General features: G+C 36.4%; 1 protein-coding gene across 1 annotated transcript in view; it reads right to left on the bottom strand.

Moving 5' to 3' along the window:
* Window positions 1-9,198: 9,198 nt before the first annotated feature.
* Rsph3 (radial spoke head 3) overlaps window positions 9,199-16,822 on the bottom strand; it is a 31,285-nt gene continuing 23,661 nt past the window's right edge. The window contains exons 5-8 of the mRNA XM_047559760.1: window positions 16,393-16,596; window positions 13,382-13,544; window positions 11,609-11,695; window positions 9,199-11,241 (exon numbers count right to left, since the gene is read on the bottom strand). Of these exons, the coding sequence (XP_047415716.1) occupies window positions 11,003-11,241; window positions 11,609-11,695; window positions 13,382-13,544; window positions 16,393-16,596 (693 nt within the window). The 3' untranslated portion in view covers window positions 9,199-11,002. The remainder of the gene's footprint in view (window positions 11,242-11,608; window positions 11,696-13,381; window positions 13,545-16,392; window positions 16,597-16,822) is intronic.

The following is a 16,822-nucleotide window of genomic DNA, read 5'->3' as shown; positions in this document are numbered from 1 at the left end:
CTGGCCCCTTGACGTCCTTACCCCCTGCAAAGTGGCCCTTTGGAGTCCTGAGGGCCCTGGCAGTGGACCTGACTTACTAAATATCAGGACTTCCAATAGATAAAGACTGTACTATGCTTAAAAAAAAAAAAAAAAAAAAAAAAAGTTGATGACAGTTACCTATGCTACAGATTTTTACTGACACCTAGTGGTAAATGTGGATATTGATATAATCTAAAATAAAATTTTTTATTTTATAAAAATCATGAATATAGTGACAAAAATTTACTTGTTTTGAACTTCACTTTCAAAAAGGAGTTAAAATTGTTTAAATTTTATCTTTAAAATTTTATTCTTTTTAGGTATACATGACAGTAGAGTGTATTTTGACATATACATACATGGCGAATAACTTCCCATTCTTGTATGTGATGTGGAGTTACGTTGATCGTATATTCATATATGAATACCGGAAAGTTATGTCCGAATCAACTGTCTTTCTTATTCCCACCTCCTCTGGTCCCTTTATTTCCCTTTGTCTAATCCAATGAGCTTTTATTCTTCCCTCTCCTCCCTAATTGTGTGTTAGCATTTGACCTTTGATTTTTTGGGATTGGCTTATTTCACTTAGCATGATATTCTCCAGTTCCATCCATTTACCAGCAAATGCCGTAATTTCATTCTTCCTTATGACTGAGTAATATTTCGTTGTGTATATATATGACACATTTTCTTTATCCATTCATCTGTTGAAGGGCATTTAGGTTGGTTCCATAGCTTAGTTATTGTGAATTGAGCTGCTATAAATATTGATATGGTTGTGTTACTGTAGTATGCTGATTTTATGTCCTTTGGATATATTCCGAGGAGTGGGATAAGTGGGTCAAATGGTGGTCCCATTCCAAGTTTTCTGAGGAATCTCCATATTGCTTTCCAGTGATTGCACCAATTTGCAGTCCCACCAGCAATGTAGGAGTGAACCTTTCCACTCACATTCTCATAACATTTATTTATGCTTGTATTCTTGATTGTTTCCACTTTGACTGGAGTGAGATAAAATCTCAGTGTAGTTTCAATCTGCATTTCTCTAATTGCTAGACATGTTGAACATTTTTTTTGTTGACCAATCGTATTTCTTCTGTGAAGTGTCTGTGCAGTTCCTTTGACCATTTATTGATTGGTTATTTGTTTCTTTGGTGTTAAGTTTTTTGTGTCTTTTATATCCTGGAGATTAGTGCTCTATCTGAGGTGCAGGTGGCAAAGATTTTCTCCCATTCGTAGGCTCTCTATTCATATTCTTGTTTTCTTTGCTGTGAAGAAGTTTTTTAGTTTGATATCATCCCATTTCTTGATTCTTGATTTTACTTCTTGAACTTTAGAAGTCTTGTTGAGGAAGTAGTTTCCTAAGCTGACATGATGGAGAGTTGGGCCTCCATTTTCTTCTAGTAGGCACAGAGAATCTGGTCTAATGCCTAGGTCCTTGATCCTCTTTGAGTTTTGTGCAGGGTGAGAGAGGGGGGTTTAATTTCACTTTGCTACATATGGAGTTCCAGTTTTCCCAGCACCATTTGTTGAAGCGGCTATCTTTTTTCCAATGTGTTTATGGCACCTTTGTCTAGTATGAGATAACTATATTTATATGGGTCTGTCTCTGTGTCTTCTATTCTGTACCATTGGTCTTTATGTCTCTTTTGGTGCCAATACCACACTGATTTTGTTACTATAGCTCTGTAGTATAACTTAAGGTCTGGTATTGTGATGCCTCCTGTTTCACTTTTCTCGATGAGGATTGCTTTGGCTATTTTGGGCCTTTTGTTTTTCCAAATGAATTTCAAGACTCTTTTTGTTATTTCTATGGAGAATATCATTAGAATTTTAATAGAAATTGCATTAAATCTGTATAGCACTTTTGGTAGTATGGCCACTTTGATAATATTAATTCTGCCTATCCAAGAACATGGGAGATCTTTCCATCTTCTAAGGTCTTCTTCAATTTCTTTCTTTAGTGTTCTGTAGTTTTCAATGTAGACGTCTTTTACCTCTTTTGTTAGATTGATTCCCAAAATTTTATTTTTTTGAGGTTATTGTGAATAGAATAGTTTTCCTAATTTTTCTTTCAGTTGATTCAACACTAATGTATAGAACACAATTGATTTATGGGTGATAATTTTATATTCTGCTACTTTGCTGAATGCATTAATGAGTTCTACAAGTTTTCTGGTGGAGTTTTTTTTAGGTCTTCAAAATATAGACTCATGTTGTTGGCAAAAAGGGATAGTTTGAGCTCTTTTCCTATTCATATTCCCTTAATTTCTTTCTTCTAATTGCTCTGGATAGAGTTTTAAGGACTGTATTGAATAGAAGTGGTGAAAGAGGGCTTCCTTGTCTTGTTCCAGTTTTTAGAGGGAATGCTTTCAATTTTTCTCATTTAGAATGATGTCAGCCTTGGGTTTAACATACATAGTTTCTACTATGTTGAAGTATATTCCTAATGACCCTTGTTTTTCTAGTACTTTGAACAGGAATGGATGCTGTATTTTGTCAAATGCTTTTTCTGCATCTATTGAGATAATCATGTGATTCTTGTACTTAGGTCTATTGATGTGATGAATTACATTTATTGTTTTCTGTATGTTGAACCTACTGGGATGAACCCCACTTGATCATGGTGCACTATCTTTTAAATATGTTTTTGTATGTGATTTGCCAGTATTTTATTAAGAATTTTTGCATCTACGTTCATGAGCGATATTGGTCTGAAGTTTTCTTTCCTTGATGTATCTTTGTCTGGTTTTGGTATAAGGGTAATACTAGCTTCATGGAATATATTTGGAATGTATTCTATTTCATTGAATAATTTGAGGAGGATTGATGTTCTTAGAAGGTCTGGTAGAACTCAGCTGAGAACCTGTCAGTCCTGGGCATTTCTTTGTTGGTGGGCTTTTGATGGCATCTTTAATTTCATTGCTTGAAATTGATTTATTTAAGTTTTATATGTCCTCCTGATTCAATTTGGGTAGGTCATATGTCTCCAGAAATTTGTTGATGTCTTCAAGATTTCTATTCTATTAGAGAATAAATTTTCAAAATTTATTATTATTGTCTGTATTTCAGTTGTGTCCATCGTAATATTTCCTTTTTCATCATGAATTTTAGTAATTTGAGTTTTCTCTCTCTCTTTCTCTTCATTAGCTTGGTTAAGGGTTTATCAATTTTGTTTATTTTTTTCAAAGAACGAACATTTTGTTTTGTTGATTTTTTGAATTGGTTTTACATTTATTTTGGTTTCAATTTGATTGATTTTGGCTCTGATTTTAATTATTTTCAGTCTTCTACTGCTTTGGGTATTGATTTGTTCTTCTTTTTCTAGGGTTCTGAGATGTAATGTTAGGTTATTTATTTGGTGACTTCCTATTCTTTTAATCAATGAGCTCAGTGCAACGAACTTCCCTTTTCAAACTGCCTTCATAGTGTCCCAGAGGTTTTGATATGTTATGTCACTATTCTCACTTACCTCTATGTGGTTTTTCATTTCATCCCTGATTTCTTCTGCTATCCATTGGTCAGGTAATAGCATATTATTTGGTCTCCAGGTGTTAGAGAATTTCTATTTTTTATTTTATTGTTGATTTTTAATTTCATTCCATTATAATGTGATAGAATGCAAGTTATTCTCTCTCCCTTTTTGTATTCACTAAGAGTTGCTTTGTGGCCTATGATATGGACTATTTCAGAGAAGGATCTGTGTGCTGCTGAGGAGAAAGTGTATTTGGTCATTGATGGATGAAATATTATATGTATCTTTTAAGCCTAAATTATTAATTCTATTTTTTAGTTCCATAGCTTCTTTAGTTTTTGTTTGGACGTTCTATCCAGTGGTGAGAGAGGCATGTTAAAGTCACACAGTTTTATTGTGTTGTGGTCTATATCATTTGTGAAATTGAGAAGGGTTTGTTTAAATGCATGTAGCTGCTCCATTGTTTGAGGCATAAATATTTATGATTGTTATGACTCATTCATATATAATTCCTTTAAGCAGTGTGAAATGTCCTTCTTTGTCCCTTCTGATTAACTTGGACTTGAAGTCTACTTTATCTGAAATGAGGACAGAAACCCCTGCTTGTTTACGAGATCCATGTGAATGATAAGTTTTTTTTCCATCCTTTTATCTTCGGTCTGTGAATGTCTTTTCCTAGGAGGTGAGTCTCTTGAAGACAGCATATTGTTGGGTCTTGTTTTTTAATCCAACCTTCCAGCCTATGTCTTTTGACTGATGAGTTTAGGCCATTTACATTCAGTGTTATTGTTGAGAAATGACGTTTACTCCCTCTTGTTTTGATTTACTTCTGGTTTTTAATTTGAATTAGTTTCTCCTTTGATTGACTATTCTCCTAGTATAGTTCCTCCCTTTACTGGTTTTCACTTTTATTTTTCATTTCTTCTTCATGAATTATTTTATTGGGTATGCTTTGTAGTGCATGCTTTCTAGATGTGAATTCTTTTAACATTTTTGTCATGGAAGGTTTTTAATTCACCATGAATTCTGAAGCTTAATTTTTCTATGTATAGTATTCTTAACTGGATTCTATTTTCTTTCAGAGCTTGATATATATTATTCCAGTACCTCCTAGCTTTGAGGTTCTGGGTTGAGAAATCAGCTGAGATCCAAATTGGTTTCCCTCTAACTGTGACCTGTCATTTTTCTCTAGTAGTCTTTAAAATTCTATCCTTATTCTGTATATTAGGCATTTTCATAACAATGTTCCTTGGTATGGGTCTGTTGTAATTTTGCATATTTGGGGTCCTATTAGCCTCCTGAATCTGATTTTCCATTTCATTCTTTAGGTCTGGGAAATTTTCTGATATTATTTTATTGAAAAGATTGTGTGTTCCTTTGGTTTGTATCTCTGAGTCTTCATCTATCTTGATACATCTTAAATTTGGTCTTTTCAGTTTATCCCATATTTCTTGGAAATAGTCTTAACATCTTTTCTCCATGGTCAATTTTATTTCTTAGATTATATATTTTGTCTTCATTGCCTGAAACTCTGTCTTCCAAGTGGTCTAGTCTGTTGGTGATGCTTTCCGTTAAATTTTTAATTTGGTTTATTGAATCCTTCATTTCAAGGATTTCTGCTTAATTTTTTTTTCCAGAATCTCTCTTTATTGAAGTGATCTTTCACCTTCTGTATTTTCTCTCTGATTTTGCTCCTTACATTGTCCTTTACCTTGTAGATCATTGAACTATGTACATTCTAAACTCCTTCTCTGACATTTCTTTCACTGTGGTGTCAATGGATTCTGTTACTGAAGTATCTTCCTTTGTTTGGGGCAATTTGTTCCCTTGCTTTTTCATGTTGTTTGTGTGTCTACCTGTCTAACAGTATGGATCTGAAACAGTAGAGTTTCTACCTTGTGGACTTATAGTGTCACTGAAGATTTCCAGTACCTCACCATTTGGGGGGAGACAATAAAAATAACAAATGCACACGACATACAGCATTAAAGCAAATACTTCCTGCTGTGACATCTACAATGTTAATTGTCACAATAAACAGAAATTATGTGATCAGTTATTGCCTGTAGCAAAAACAACAGGTTTGCAAAAGGGTTTACGAATTTGAATGGTGGACAGAGGGAGAAAAGAAGTGATGTATAAAGTGATGACTATGAGAGAGGAGGAGAGAAGATAGACATAAAAAATTAAAGAAAGAGTGGAAGAAAGAATAATAGGGATTGGCTATTAGCAGAAGAAAAGAGATAAAAATAGTCAAGGGAAACAGATAAATGAGAGAAAAAATATATAAAGTAAAAATTTTTTAAATAAAAAATAAAAAAGTGAAATAATACAAAACAAAACTGAAATACAGTAATCAAATATCCTAGTCCTCAAAAAGTCAATCTGTGAAAAATAACTGACTTCAAGAATGCTAGAAATGAGAAAACCAAATATGAATATGTATGAATGTCCATGTTCTGTTAAGGTCAGGATTGAATAGAGAAAAGAAAATTAAATCTTGATGAAAAGGTAAAGAATTGTTTCCATTGAAGTACAAAAGATTCTCTTCTTTCCTTCTCAGCAGTGCTAGGTGGGGTGGTGTGAAGTGTGACGCTTGCTCCACCCTCAGAATGGGGTTGCTGTAGTGACAGGTAATCCTGTAGGGCGGGACTCCTGGAGGTGGGGTGTAGGCTTAGGTGGGCTCCCGGCTCTTCACTGAATGTCAGTTGGTCTCGAGATTTTAAGTCAGCACACCTCCAGGACCCAGGAATTGCAAGTCCATGTTGGAAGACTGCACCCAGGGATCTCTTCTGGGTTCCAATTGTGGTGGAGGAGCTAATCTTAGTCCACTCCGTCACTTGTCGACCCCACATTTCCTGGTCTAAGCTTAAGTCTCCAAGCTCAACCACTCTCACCCCCCCCCCCCCTTTTGATTTCCTAGCCAGGCGCATCTCTCCCAGCCACTCCTGCAAGCAGATGGGTTGGAGAGGGAGGGGATAGCCAGGTAGGTTTCCATGACCAGTAGTCCCCTGAGTAAACTGCTGAGTTTCATCTTCTGGTCACTTAGTCACACTCTATGTTGTGCAGTGTGGGTCTGCCAGGCCTATATTTTAGGCCAGACTTGGGTTTGACAGGAATTGACTTCCCCAGTTGCTGGTCCCTGTGCTGTGGCTGCAAAATGGTTCCTTCCTCTGTCCTCCACAGACAACTGGGAGAGATGCAGCTTCTTTCCTACACAAGGACATTGTGCTTTTCAGTTTGGTTGGGCAGTGTCTGATCTCCATACCAGACATGCCTCAGGCCTCTGAAAAGTGTGGGTTCCTTTAATTCCCTCATCCTCCACTTTGCTCATGGTGGGACCACTGGCTGGTGCCTCTGGCTGTGGCAGTGGCAGTGGCACTCGGGATTTCTTCTTCATTTTATCATATCCAACCTCCTGAGTCCTTGATCTGCTTTGAGTGTCAGGATTAAACCCAGTAAAGTCCCCCAACCTTTTCCACCCACCTTGCTGAGGAGCTGCCTATCTTCTTTTTTGGTTTCAGTCCATGGAGCAGTCAGGAAAGTGCCCTTCTCTATTCTACCATCTTGAATCCTTACATAATATTTTATCTTTAAAATAATTTTTTCCTGAAACTTCAAACTCTTCCATTTCTTGAATAATTGATTTTATTTATAAGCTAAACTAAATTACCTCATCTTTTAAATCTCTTTAGTAATTCTACTTTTCTTGGGTTAGTTTTATGAAAAACAGGAAAACATGCTCTAAACTATCAATTTATTAAAGTTTAATAAGTTGATATCACTGAAACATTCTGTAATTATAAGGGAGAATTACACATACCAATCCAACAGTATAAGCACTGTGCTTTTACAAGGGGGACACCTGTTTGTGACATTCTTGTTTGGATCTCTGATTGTGAACAAGATTGGAGAAGGCTGATTCTGGTTAGACTGAGGCACTATGTTTAAGAAACAACAGGTGCAAGTCAGTCAATGGGAGAATTAGGCCCATGTCTGGGCCTCTTCAGACTGCCTCTATGCTAAATAAATTGAGATAAATAGCCATGGCTATTGAGCTATAGAATATATGTAAGTATGTATATATACAAACACACACTTTCTGATTCACTTATAAACAAAAGAGTAAGGTAGAATGTATCAAATTTTTCGTAGTAAGTAAAGCATATGATAAGGCTAGATGAAAAAAGTCAGTCAATGTGGTTGATATTTTAACAACACAAGAAAGTGAAACTCAGGCTTGGGGCTGTAGCTCAGTGGTAGAGCACCTGCCTAGCATGCTCCAGGACCTGGATCCCATCCCACTGCAGCAACAAAACAAAACGAAACAAAAAAAAATCTCACCAGGAGAGAAGAAATGGGTACCATTAACATTTTGATATAATGTTTCCCTCACTATGATTGTGACTTTGAAGGGATTATAAACTCAGATAGTTTTTCCTTCTACATCCTCTTCACTCTTCCATATGATTTAAAAACAGAAGAAAATCAGTTCCCTTTCCTAATTAAAGAAGAAAAGGAAAGCTCTGAGAAAGGCAAGCTGCCTTTTCTGTGGTGAAGACTCTCCTTGCAGATTCTGACTTCTGGTTCTTGCCTTCAGTCTCCACCCTGTGCTGCTCAGAGGACTCCACAGGCCCTGTTGACAACTCTCTGATGGCTCAAATGCAACAATGCCCGTGTCAGAGAAAATGACATTCTTTACTCTATTTTAGTGATAGGTGAATATGGCAAGGATGACAATCTATGTATTTATTACATTATCCATTTTATTATTTAGCTTCCGTTAGCTTAGGGTTAGTTCAAACAACGGAAAGGAACAGAATTCATGAGAAGAATGTTAGTGAATGTGGCAAAGTCAGTTGCAACTTGAAGATTTTTCTATGGCCCACTCGTTTGCAGTTGCTTGCTATTACCAAAAGTCTTCTAGACACCTGGAACTTAACGCATATTGCCTTATAATTTACTATGAATTTTTCATGTGCCTGATGAAATTCTTCATAAATTTTAAGAAAATTCAGTTTCCATTTAATATTTTTTTCTCCAGGTAATATAAAACCAGTTTCTCTGAGTTTTCTCACAGGGGCTATACCTTAATCTTTCAATTATTTTTGTTTAATCAGTTTCAATGTGGGGTCTCTAGATTTCCACATATTTAATACACTGAATTAATTTTGGAATTATGAACATAGATCTGGATGTTTAGCAAAGTATCTACAAAGTGCCTAGGTGACTGGATCATTGTAAAGGATAATTAGAATCATAGAGGATATCAATCTCAAGTCCATTTTATTTCCAAAAATTGGTTGTAGATATTTTAAGATAAATAATAATAATAATTAGGGACAACCCTTATTTAAAAATTATTCTTGCTAAAGTTAATATCTTATAGCTAGGTACCATGATATACCTCTATAATCCCAGCAACTCAGGAGGCTGAGGCAGGAGGATTGCAAGTTTAAAGTCAGCCTCAGCAACTTAGGGAGGCCTTAAGCAACTCAGCGAGACCCTGTCTCTAAATATATATATAAAAAAAATGTTTTTAAAAGGGCTGGGGATGTGGCTCAGTTAAGCACCCCTGGGTTCAATTCCCAGTACCAAAAATAAAAAAATTTAATATCTTATAAATTTTAGAATGATCATAAAAACTTTTTCCTTCTTTCCTTCTTCCTTCCTCCCATTTTAGGAATTGAACCTGGGGTGTTTTTACCACTAAGCTACATTCTCAGTCCTTTTTATTTTTATTTTGAGACAGGGTCTTACCAAGTTGCCAAGGTTGGCCTCAAACTTGTGATCCTTCTGCCTCAGCTTCCTGAGTTTCTGGGGTCACAGTCGTGTATTACCACGATCAGCACAAAGTCTGTTTAACAAGAAAGAACTACCTCAGTAATAGACAACAGGTGAAATTACAATTTTTAAAATGCCATTTATGCAACAAGTTATTTAAAATCATTCTTTGTACCTCACAAGGACAGCATGTTGGTTAGAATAAAGTACATTAGATAACAAGTAAGATTTGTGTTCTAGTGTTAGTCCCTTTAACTTTCTAGGCTAGTCACCTAATGCAAATCACTTATAATTCCTGAGCTTTGATTTCTTCATTCACATCATTTGTTTTATTTAGCCCCACTGCTGGGCTGTAAAAACGTATATGTAGTAGTCGGGTCTGGCCCCCACTTCAGCTGAGCCTCCTCCGTGGTTCCCAGTACAGCAGGCTCTCTGGTGATGCCTACTGGCTGACTGAACCCACGTTAGAAAGTGAAAATATGAGCATTACCCCAAAGCCTTGGAAGGCTGCCGAGGTCTAAATGATATAACGATATTTGGGGAAATGGGCACACTCTCCACATTTATATTCTTGGTACCTAATTTAAGAAATTTTAAGACGTAAATGTGTTAATAATTGGAAGTTATTTGATAACTTTAATAATTATAAATTATTTCAAATCACTACAGATTATAGATCTAAAGTATTCTAAAAAATAGGCTAAAACCTATCTAAAGGATCAGAAGAATATCCTTATTGCTTTATATCAACAAGACTTTGGAAATAAAATAATATCGTGATTTTTCAATACTACAGACAAATTCTCTAAGCAAATTCAGATAAAAAAGTCAAATGTGAATTCCCTGTAACAGTCATAATATATAATATACCCTGTTTTTAAAAGACAAACAATTTACATGTACTAATGTTGAAAGAGGTAAGGCATGCTGTTAGGTAAAAAATGCACACAATGCATTTGTATATACATAAAGAAAAATCAACCTTTAAATTTATAGATCTTCAAACATACATGTACATAAATACCTTGAAAAAGGCCTTACTGGTACTCACCTAACAAATACCAGTGGTTTTCCTCTGGAGAGAGGAGAGAGTTGCATAAGGGTAAATAAGGACTTTTGCTTTATTGATACTGCCTGAATTTTCTCATAGTAGGAATGAAAAAAAAATAGATGAGAACATATTACCAATCCAGAGAATCCCTTAATATGGAGGGGGTAACTATCTGTTTAATTTCACACAAATAGGAATAGAGTTTTTTATCCTTGCAGGGAGAAAGTACTTCTGTTTTCAGTAAAACAACATTTAGTTATGCTTTCATAGAACGGATGGAATAGTTTTCCTATAGAGAAGGAAAAGCTCAGTGGCTGACAGCACTGATGTCTAATTAGAATCTATGGTCTAGAGAGCTAATATCTAATTTTACACATTAGATAGCATACTTACCAACCCCCCCCCTCACAGACTTAGAAGGATTAAGGAAAAATATATTCTCTAGTTATATATAGTGGTAATGGGAAGCTAGTAATCTAGAATTACAATATAGCCTTTGAATATTCTATTAAATAAATGAATTAAAGTGTTATTTTTATTCATTTTATTATTTCATCACAATTGACCTGCTCAGTTCATTAGACAAAAAGACATGTTGACTAAATACAACATAATTTCTAGTTCCTGAGGGACTTGTGCACCATTACCTGATTGTTACTGTTGATTTGGCTTCATGGCTCCCAAGCTCCCCCTGCTGCTGGATCGGTGTTCCCTAAGGTTCTCCTCATTTCGGTGTCTTCGTCCTGCCCCAAGAGCTCTCTTTCTTCCATAAACCTCCTTTCTTGGGATGATGACCTTGTGTCATACTGTGTTCTTTGTAAGTAGTCTCTGTCCGACTGTGGCCTCTGGGTCTGTGATATGTTCTGCTCATAATTATTCAGTCTCTTTTCAACCACTTCACGGATCAGCACTGCAAAGTTCAGAAGTCACTATGATTTTTATACTTTAGACCAGTATAAAATGTTCGCCACGCCTCCTCCCTTCCTTCATCATGAACTTTTATGAAGTCTTAACGTCTGTACCACCTTATGTTCTGAATATGAGTTATATTCTCTGCTTGTTTTAACAGAATACCACTTATAAAACAATGACAGGAGATATTAATACTAATAAAATTACAGAAAAACAAAACAAAATTGAGGGCAAAAATTTGACCTTTGTTATTATAATTAATAGATTGAAAGTTTAAGTAATGAAATTATAAAATTAAAATCTTTCTCCTATTTGTTTGTCCACTGAAAATTTTAGAGATGACTCAAAAAAATAAAGGAACTCACGGTCAAGCACTGTTCTCCCCACCATGCTATATTCCATGGTTTTTTCAACTTCATTCATTAGCCATGGAAGAAATCCTATTTCAATATCTGTAAAAAAGAAGTTCCATTAAGTCATTTTTATAAATCATTATAAATAGGAAGAAAGTGCTTTTCCCCTATTGTAACAGATTTATCAGCATTGTTTTCCCAATAGACAATATTAACTAGACACTCAAACAGCAGAACTTTTGCCAAAGGATATGTTTTGATCAGTTTCCTATCACAGTAGCAGTAATATTTATGAGGCCTTTCTTGGAGTCGCATAATTTAGAGCTGGCTTAATGGGTGCCATCTGAGACAGATCAAGGAGGCAGGTGTAAGATGTGGATTTGGCAGAACCCAGTGAAATGTGATGCAAATCTGGGTCTGAGCATTGCCAGTAAAACAAATGCCAGCGTTGAGGCCGCTGGCATAAAGGACGTGACTGGACTCGGAGCATGCAGGTCAGAGGGCAGCCATCTAGAAATGGGTGAGAAATTAGGTGTTTCCTTCAGTAACAGTTTATTCTGACTGAAATGGAAATCTGTGTAAGCATTTTAAAAATATGGTCCATTATAATATACATTTTTTTTCTTTTTATTTTTTTTTGCGGTGCTGGGGATTGAACCCAGGGCCTTATACTTGCAAGGCCAGCACTCTACCAACTCAGTTATATCCCCAGACCTGTAATATATGCTTTAAAGTTTGTAAACAGCTTTTTTGGGAGGCAGGCATATAATTGGTATTTTTCAATAGTATGACAGTAGAGAGTCTGATAGACTATTATATTTGCTACTATAAATAATTGAAATCTTGGGCATGAATTTCATTTGCAAATTTTAACTGATGTTTATGGAAATCCATGTTAGGAAAACAAAAGGCTACTAAACAGTTGCAGGCCTAACAAGAACCCGGAAGGCAGGACAGAGCACAGAGAGAACAGCGGGTGGGAGTCAGAGTTCCAGGTCAGTGTGTGACCCAGACACTTCCACCGGGTAAGTCCGGCGAGCAAGGCTTTACCTTCCCTGAGCTTCAGTTTGTACTTCTGAAAAGTGGACATTGAATCTACCCTGCCTACCCAGGCAGGATTGGCGGGAGAGCAGGCTCTGAGGACAGGCTCACACATGGCCCACAGGCTGTGGGCTCTGAAAAGCCAGGGCTCAGAGTTCCTTCTTTGCTCTTTTATTTTAATCTCCAACACCTAACACAGTACCAATGCAAGCACCTAATTCAATGAAAAGGTGACCTCTGTAGTGGCCCCCAAAGGGTTTCTGATTGGAATAAGGGAGTCAGCTGAGAAAAAGTTAATAACAACAACTATTTACATATACATAGTGCTTTATAGTTTATACAAAGTTTCATGTACTTTACAATATAATTCCTAAAGGTCCTCAGGTCAAGCTAGTTAATGATGAACTTGGGACTTAAATTTTGGACCTCAAGTCCATATTTCTACTATACAATGTTGCTTCTCAATAAAGAAGTGCTAACATTCCACAATCAAGATCTTTATAACACACCTCTTTTAAAAAAGTCTAAGTTTAATTTTTTATTGATACATAATAATTTTACATGATTACATGGTACTATAATACACTTCTTATTAGTAATAGTGCTCACTTAAAACAACTATAATTCACATTTTTATTTCGGAAATAGATTCTAATTTGAAATTAAAATGGACATGAAATAAATTTGAACCACTAAGAGGATGCTTATTAATACAGAGTTAATATAACAAAAATCCTCACAAACCTCTTTCAATAGGATCATAAAAGTAGCCGCTATCCCTGAGACTGCTAAAAACAGACGGGAGAAGGTCAGCCAGATAACGCTGTGCAAATGCACGGGCGGAAATCTTTTGTGCTGTCTCATTATGTTTATTTACTATTTCCCATTGCTGCTTCTTACGACGTTCCTGCCAAGAGAAAAATGTCATAAAAGATGGTTGTTTAGGCATATGTCCTCCTGAGATATTGAATTTAGTGAAATCAATAAGTGAAAGAATTTGGACTTATCAAAAAATGAACAGCAAGGTGTCTATTAAAGATCTTTCATCAAGATTTTAACGAGTTTCAACACGTGGGTACTGAATTCAGAAAGATATGAAAGATGGAGCTAATAGTAAAACTCATTTCCTGATTATGATTAGTTTATTCAAGTAAAATAATTTCATGATTGCTCTGGTTTGGCTATGAGGTGTTCCCCAAAAGTTCCTGTGTTAATGCAGGAATATTTGGAGGTGAAATGATTAGATTATAAGAGCTGTGACCTAGTCAATCATCCTAATTTGAAAGGACTACTGTGCTGGGTGTAACTCTGGCCCAGTGAGACCTGTCCAGAGGAAGTGGGTTCCTGGGGAATTGTACCTTGCTCCCTGGGCTCCTCCCTGATCTCCCTCTGCTTCCTGGCCTCCAGGAGTTGAGCAGCTTTCCTCTCCTACACCCTTCTGCCATGCTAGACCACCTCAGGCCTGGAGCCATGGAGTCTACTGACCAAGGATGGAGCCTCTGACACCCTGAGCCTCCTCTTGTTCTTGTCAGGCATTCAGGTCATAGCCCCAAAAGTTGACACAACAATATCTGTGCTTGACTGTGTGGATGCTATCAAAATGATAATGATAATTTTTTGTAGTATCGGGGATTAAACCTAGGGGTACTTTACCACTGAGCTACATCCCAGCCCTTTTCATTTTTTACTTCGAGACAGCGTCTCATTATTGACCAGGCTGGCCTCAAACTTGTGAGCCTCAGCCTCAACCTCAGCATCCCCAGTGGCTGGGATTAAATGCGTCTGGCTATATTTCTTTTTCTTTTTCTTTCTTTTGACCAGGGATTGAACCCAGGGGCACTTAACCACTGAACCACATCCTCAGCCCATATATATATTGTTTATATTTACATATATATATAAATATATATTTTATTTTGAGACAGGGTCTTGCTAAGTTGCATAGGACCATGCTAAGTTGCTAGGGCTGGCTTTGAACTTGTGATCTTCCCTCCTGCTTCAGCCCCCTGAGCTGCTGGGATTACAAGTATGTGCCACCATGCGTGGCATCTGACTGTATTTTTAACCAGTATTATAGAATAATAATGACAGGAAAATTAAAATTGCTTATAATTTTAAATTAAAGAACTTAGATCAATCAATAAACTCATGTGTAATGATTCTTTCAATCCATAAAGCTAAACTGTTCTGAAGCTTGTAAGCCTCTTGTTTTTGTTGTCGTTGTTGTTACTTCCTTTAGATTATGTACCATCTGTAAAACCAGTGAACACACTTCTCTACTCCTGGGTGGGAGTGGGAGCAGTAATATGTTTTCTAATTAAGTCTATTTCCTAAGTTTCAGCAAATATGGATCTAGGTGATTTATGTTCTTGATTTTTCCATATTATACTTCCTAATAATAATTAAATATTTTTGATAAATAGTTCACTAAAGCTTTTTTATGTCAGTGTTATTTTATATTTATAAGAAAAGTTTTGCATTTGTACAATCCTTACCATGGCTGTATGCTCTGTAAGCAATTATGCATTTTGGAGGGAAGCTTGAGGTTCAGCTGAATAAGTACTGAGTAGAATTTCCCAACAACAAGTTAGTCCTCATAGTAAATTGGGCCCTTTGGGAAGTTATTTTAACTGGTTTAGCTACTCAGGTACTGCTTATTAATTTATTCATTTAGTATACAACAGAAGGTGATAATTCTTATCAGAATCAGACAGACCTGTAAAGATTACTAAATCTAGAGTTTCCTAATAGCAGGCTATTGGCATATTTAAAAAAAATTGGGTTGAAGAATTTCTTCTATTAAAGTTATAATCTGAAAAATAATCAGTAAGGCCCAAATAATTCTGGAGTATCCCTAAGGATACAGAGAAGGACTGACCACTGAGAAAAAGACCCAGAATTCTATCCACATCCTCTGCTCAACCTATGGCAAATCAATGTCTTTCTTTTTCTGACTCCTGATAATTAGAGTACCTTCCTGTTATGGTTTGGATGTGAGGTGTCCCCCAAAATCTCATATATGAGACAATGCAAGAAGGTTCAGAGGAGAAGTGATTGGGTTGTGATTTAAACTCCTGACAGGGATCCACTGAGTGGTAACTGAAGTGGTGGGTGTGGTTGGAGAGGTGGGAATAGGGGCGTGGCTTTGGTTATAAGTATCTGGCAAGCAAAGTCTCTGCTTCCTGATCTCCTGTGAGCTGCTTTCCTCTGCCACACACTCCAACATGATGTCCTGCCTCATTCCTGAGGAATGGAGCTGGTCTTTTATGGACTAAGACCTCTGAAACCTTAAGCCCTCAAAAAATTTTTCCTCCTCTATAACTGTGCTGGTCAGATCCTTTAGTCACAGCAGTGAAAAAGTTGACTAAAACACTTCCAGTTGGGATATACTTAATTTATGAACTTTGATTTAATTTGGGACTTTGAGAATCTCAATTTAGATACATTTATGTGAGCTGAAATTTAAAAGTCAGTTCATGAAAGATCTATGCTCTAAAGGAGGACCTAGGCAACAAATATTATAGATTTTTTGAAAATATATTTCCAAAGGTCTTTAGCTTTGTGACACATCACATGTAATTTTGAGCATAATACATAAATAGCCAAAAGACTAAGAGTGACTGGGGGGCATAGCACAGTGGTAGAGGATATGCCTAGCTTTAGTACGTACACACACACACACACACACACACACACACACACACACGCATGTGTGTGCACGTGACTGTCTAAGAAAGAAAATTAGAATTCCATACTTTTTCTTCTCGGTGTCGTCTCTCTTGTTCTTCTAGTCGCTGAACTTCGGCCAGTTCCACGTTCCGTATTTCTTCATATGCATACTGACTGGCCCGTAGGTTGGCCAACTCTTCTTCTTCCATCACTTCCAGAAGGGCCTGCTCAATTGTTTTCCCCACCAAAACTTCTAACATTGGTTTAACTTCAAGGTCAAAGTCAAAAAGCTTAAACACACACACACAAAGAAACAAACAAAATTGTAGTTACTAACTAAATGCACCATAAAATATAAAGAATGTTAACAACAGGGTATAATTGTCATGCTGTCTGTGTGCCAGACAGTGCGGGTAGTTTATTTATGGTTTCTAATACTCAGTATAACCCTCAAGGTACACAGAACAGCATTGTGTTTACCAGCAAAAATCTAGTAAATTCAAGTTATGAAAAAAA

The sequence above is a fragment of the Sciurus carolinensis genome, chromosome 7 (assembly GCF_902686445.1).
Source record: "Sciurus carolinensis chromosome 7, mSciCar1.2, whole genome shotgun sequence".
Classification (NCBI taxonomy): domain Eukaryota; kingdom Metazoa; phylum Chordata; class Mammalia; order Rodentia; family Sciuridae; genus Sciurus; species Sciurus carolinensis.
Note: the sequence above shows the minus strand (reverse complement) of the source record. Positions and strands in the feature narration are given on the sequence as shown.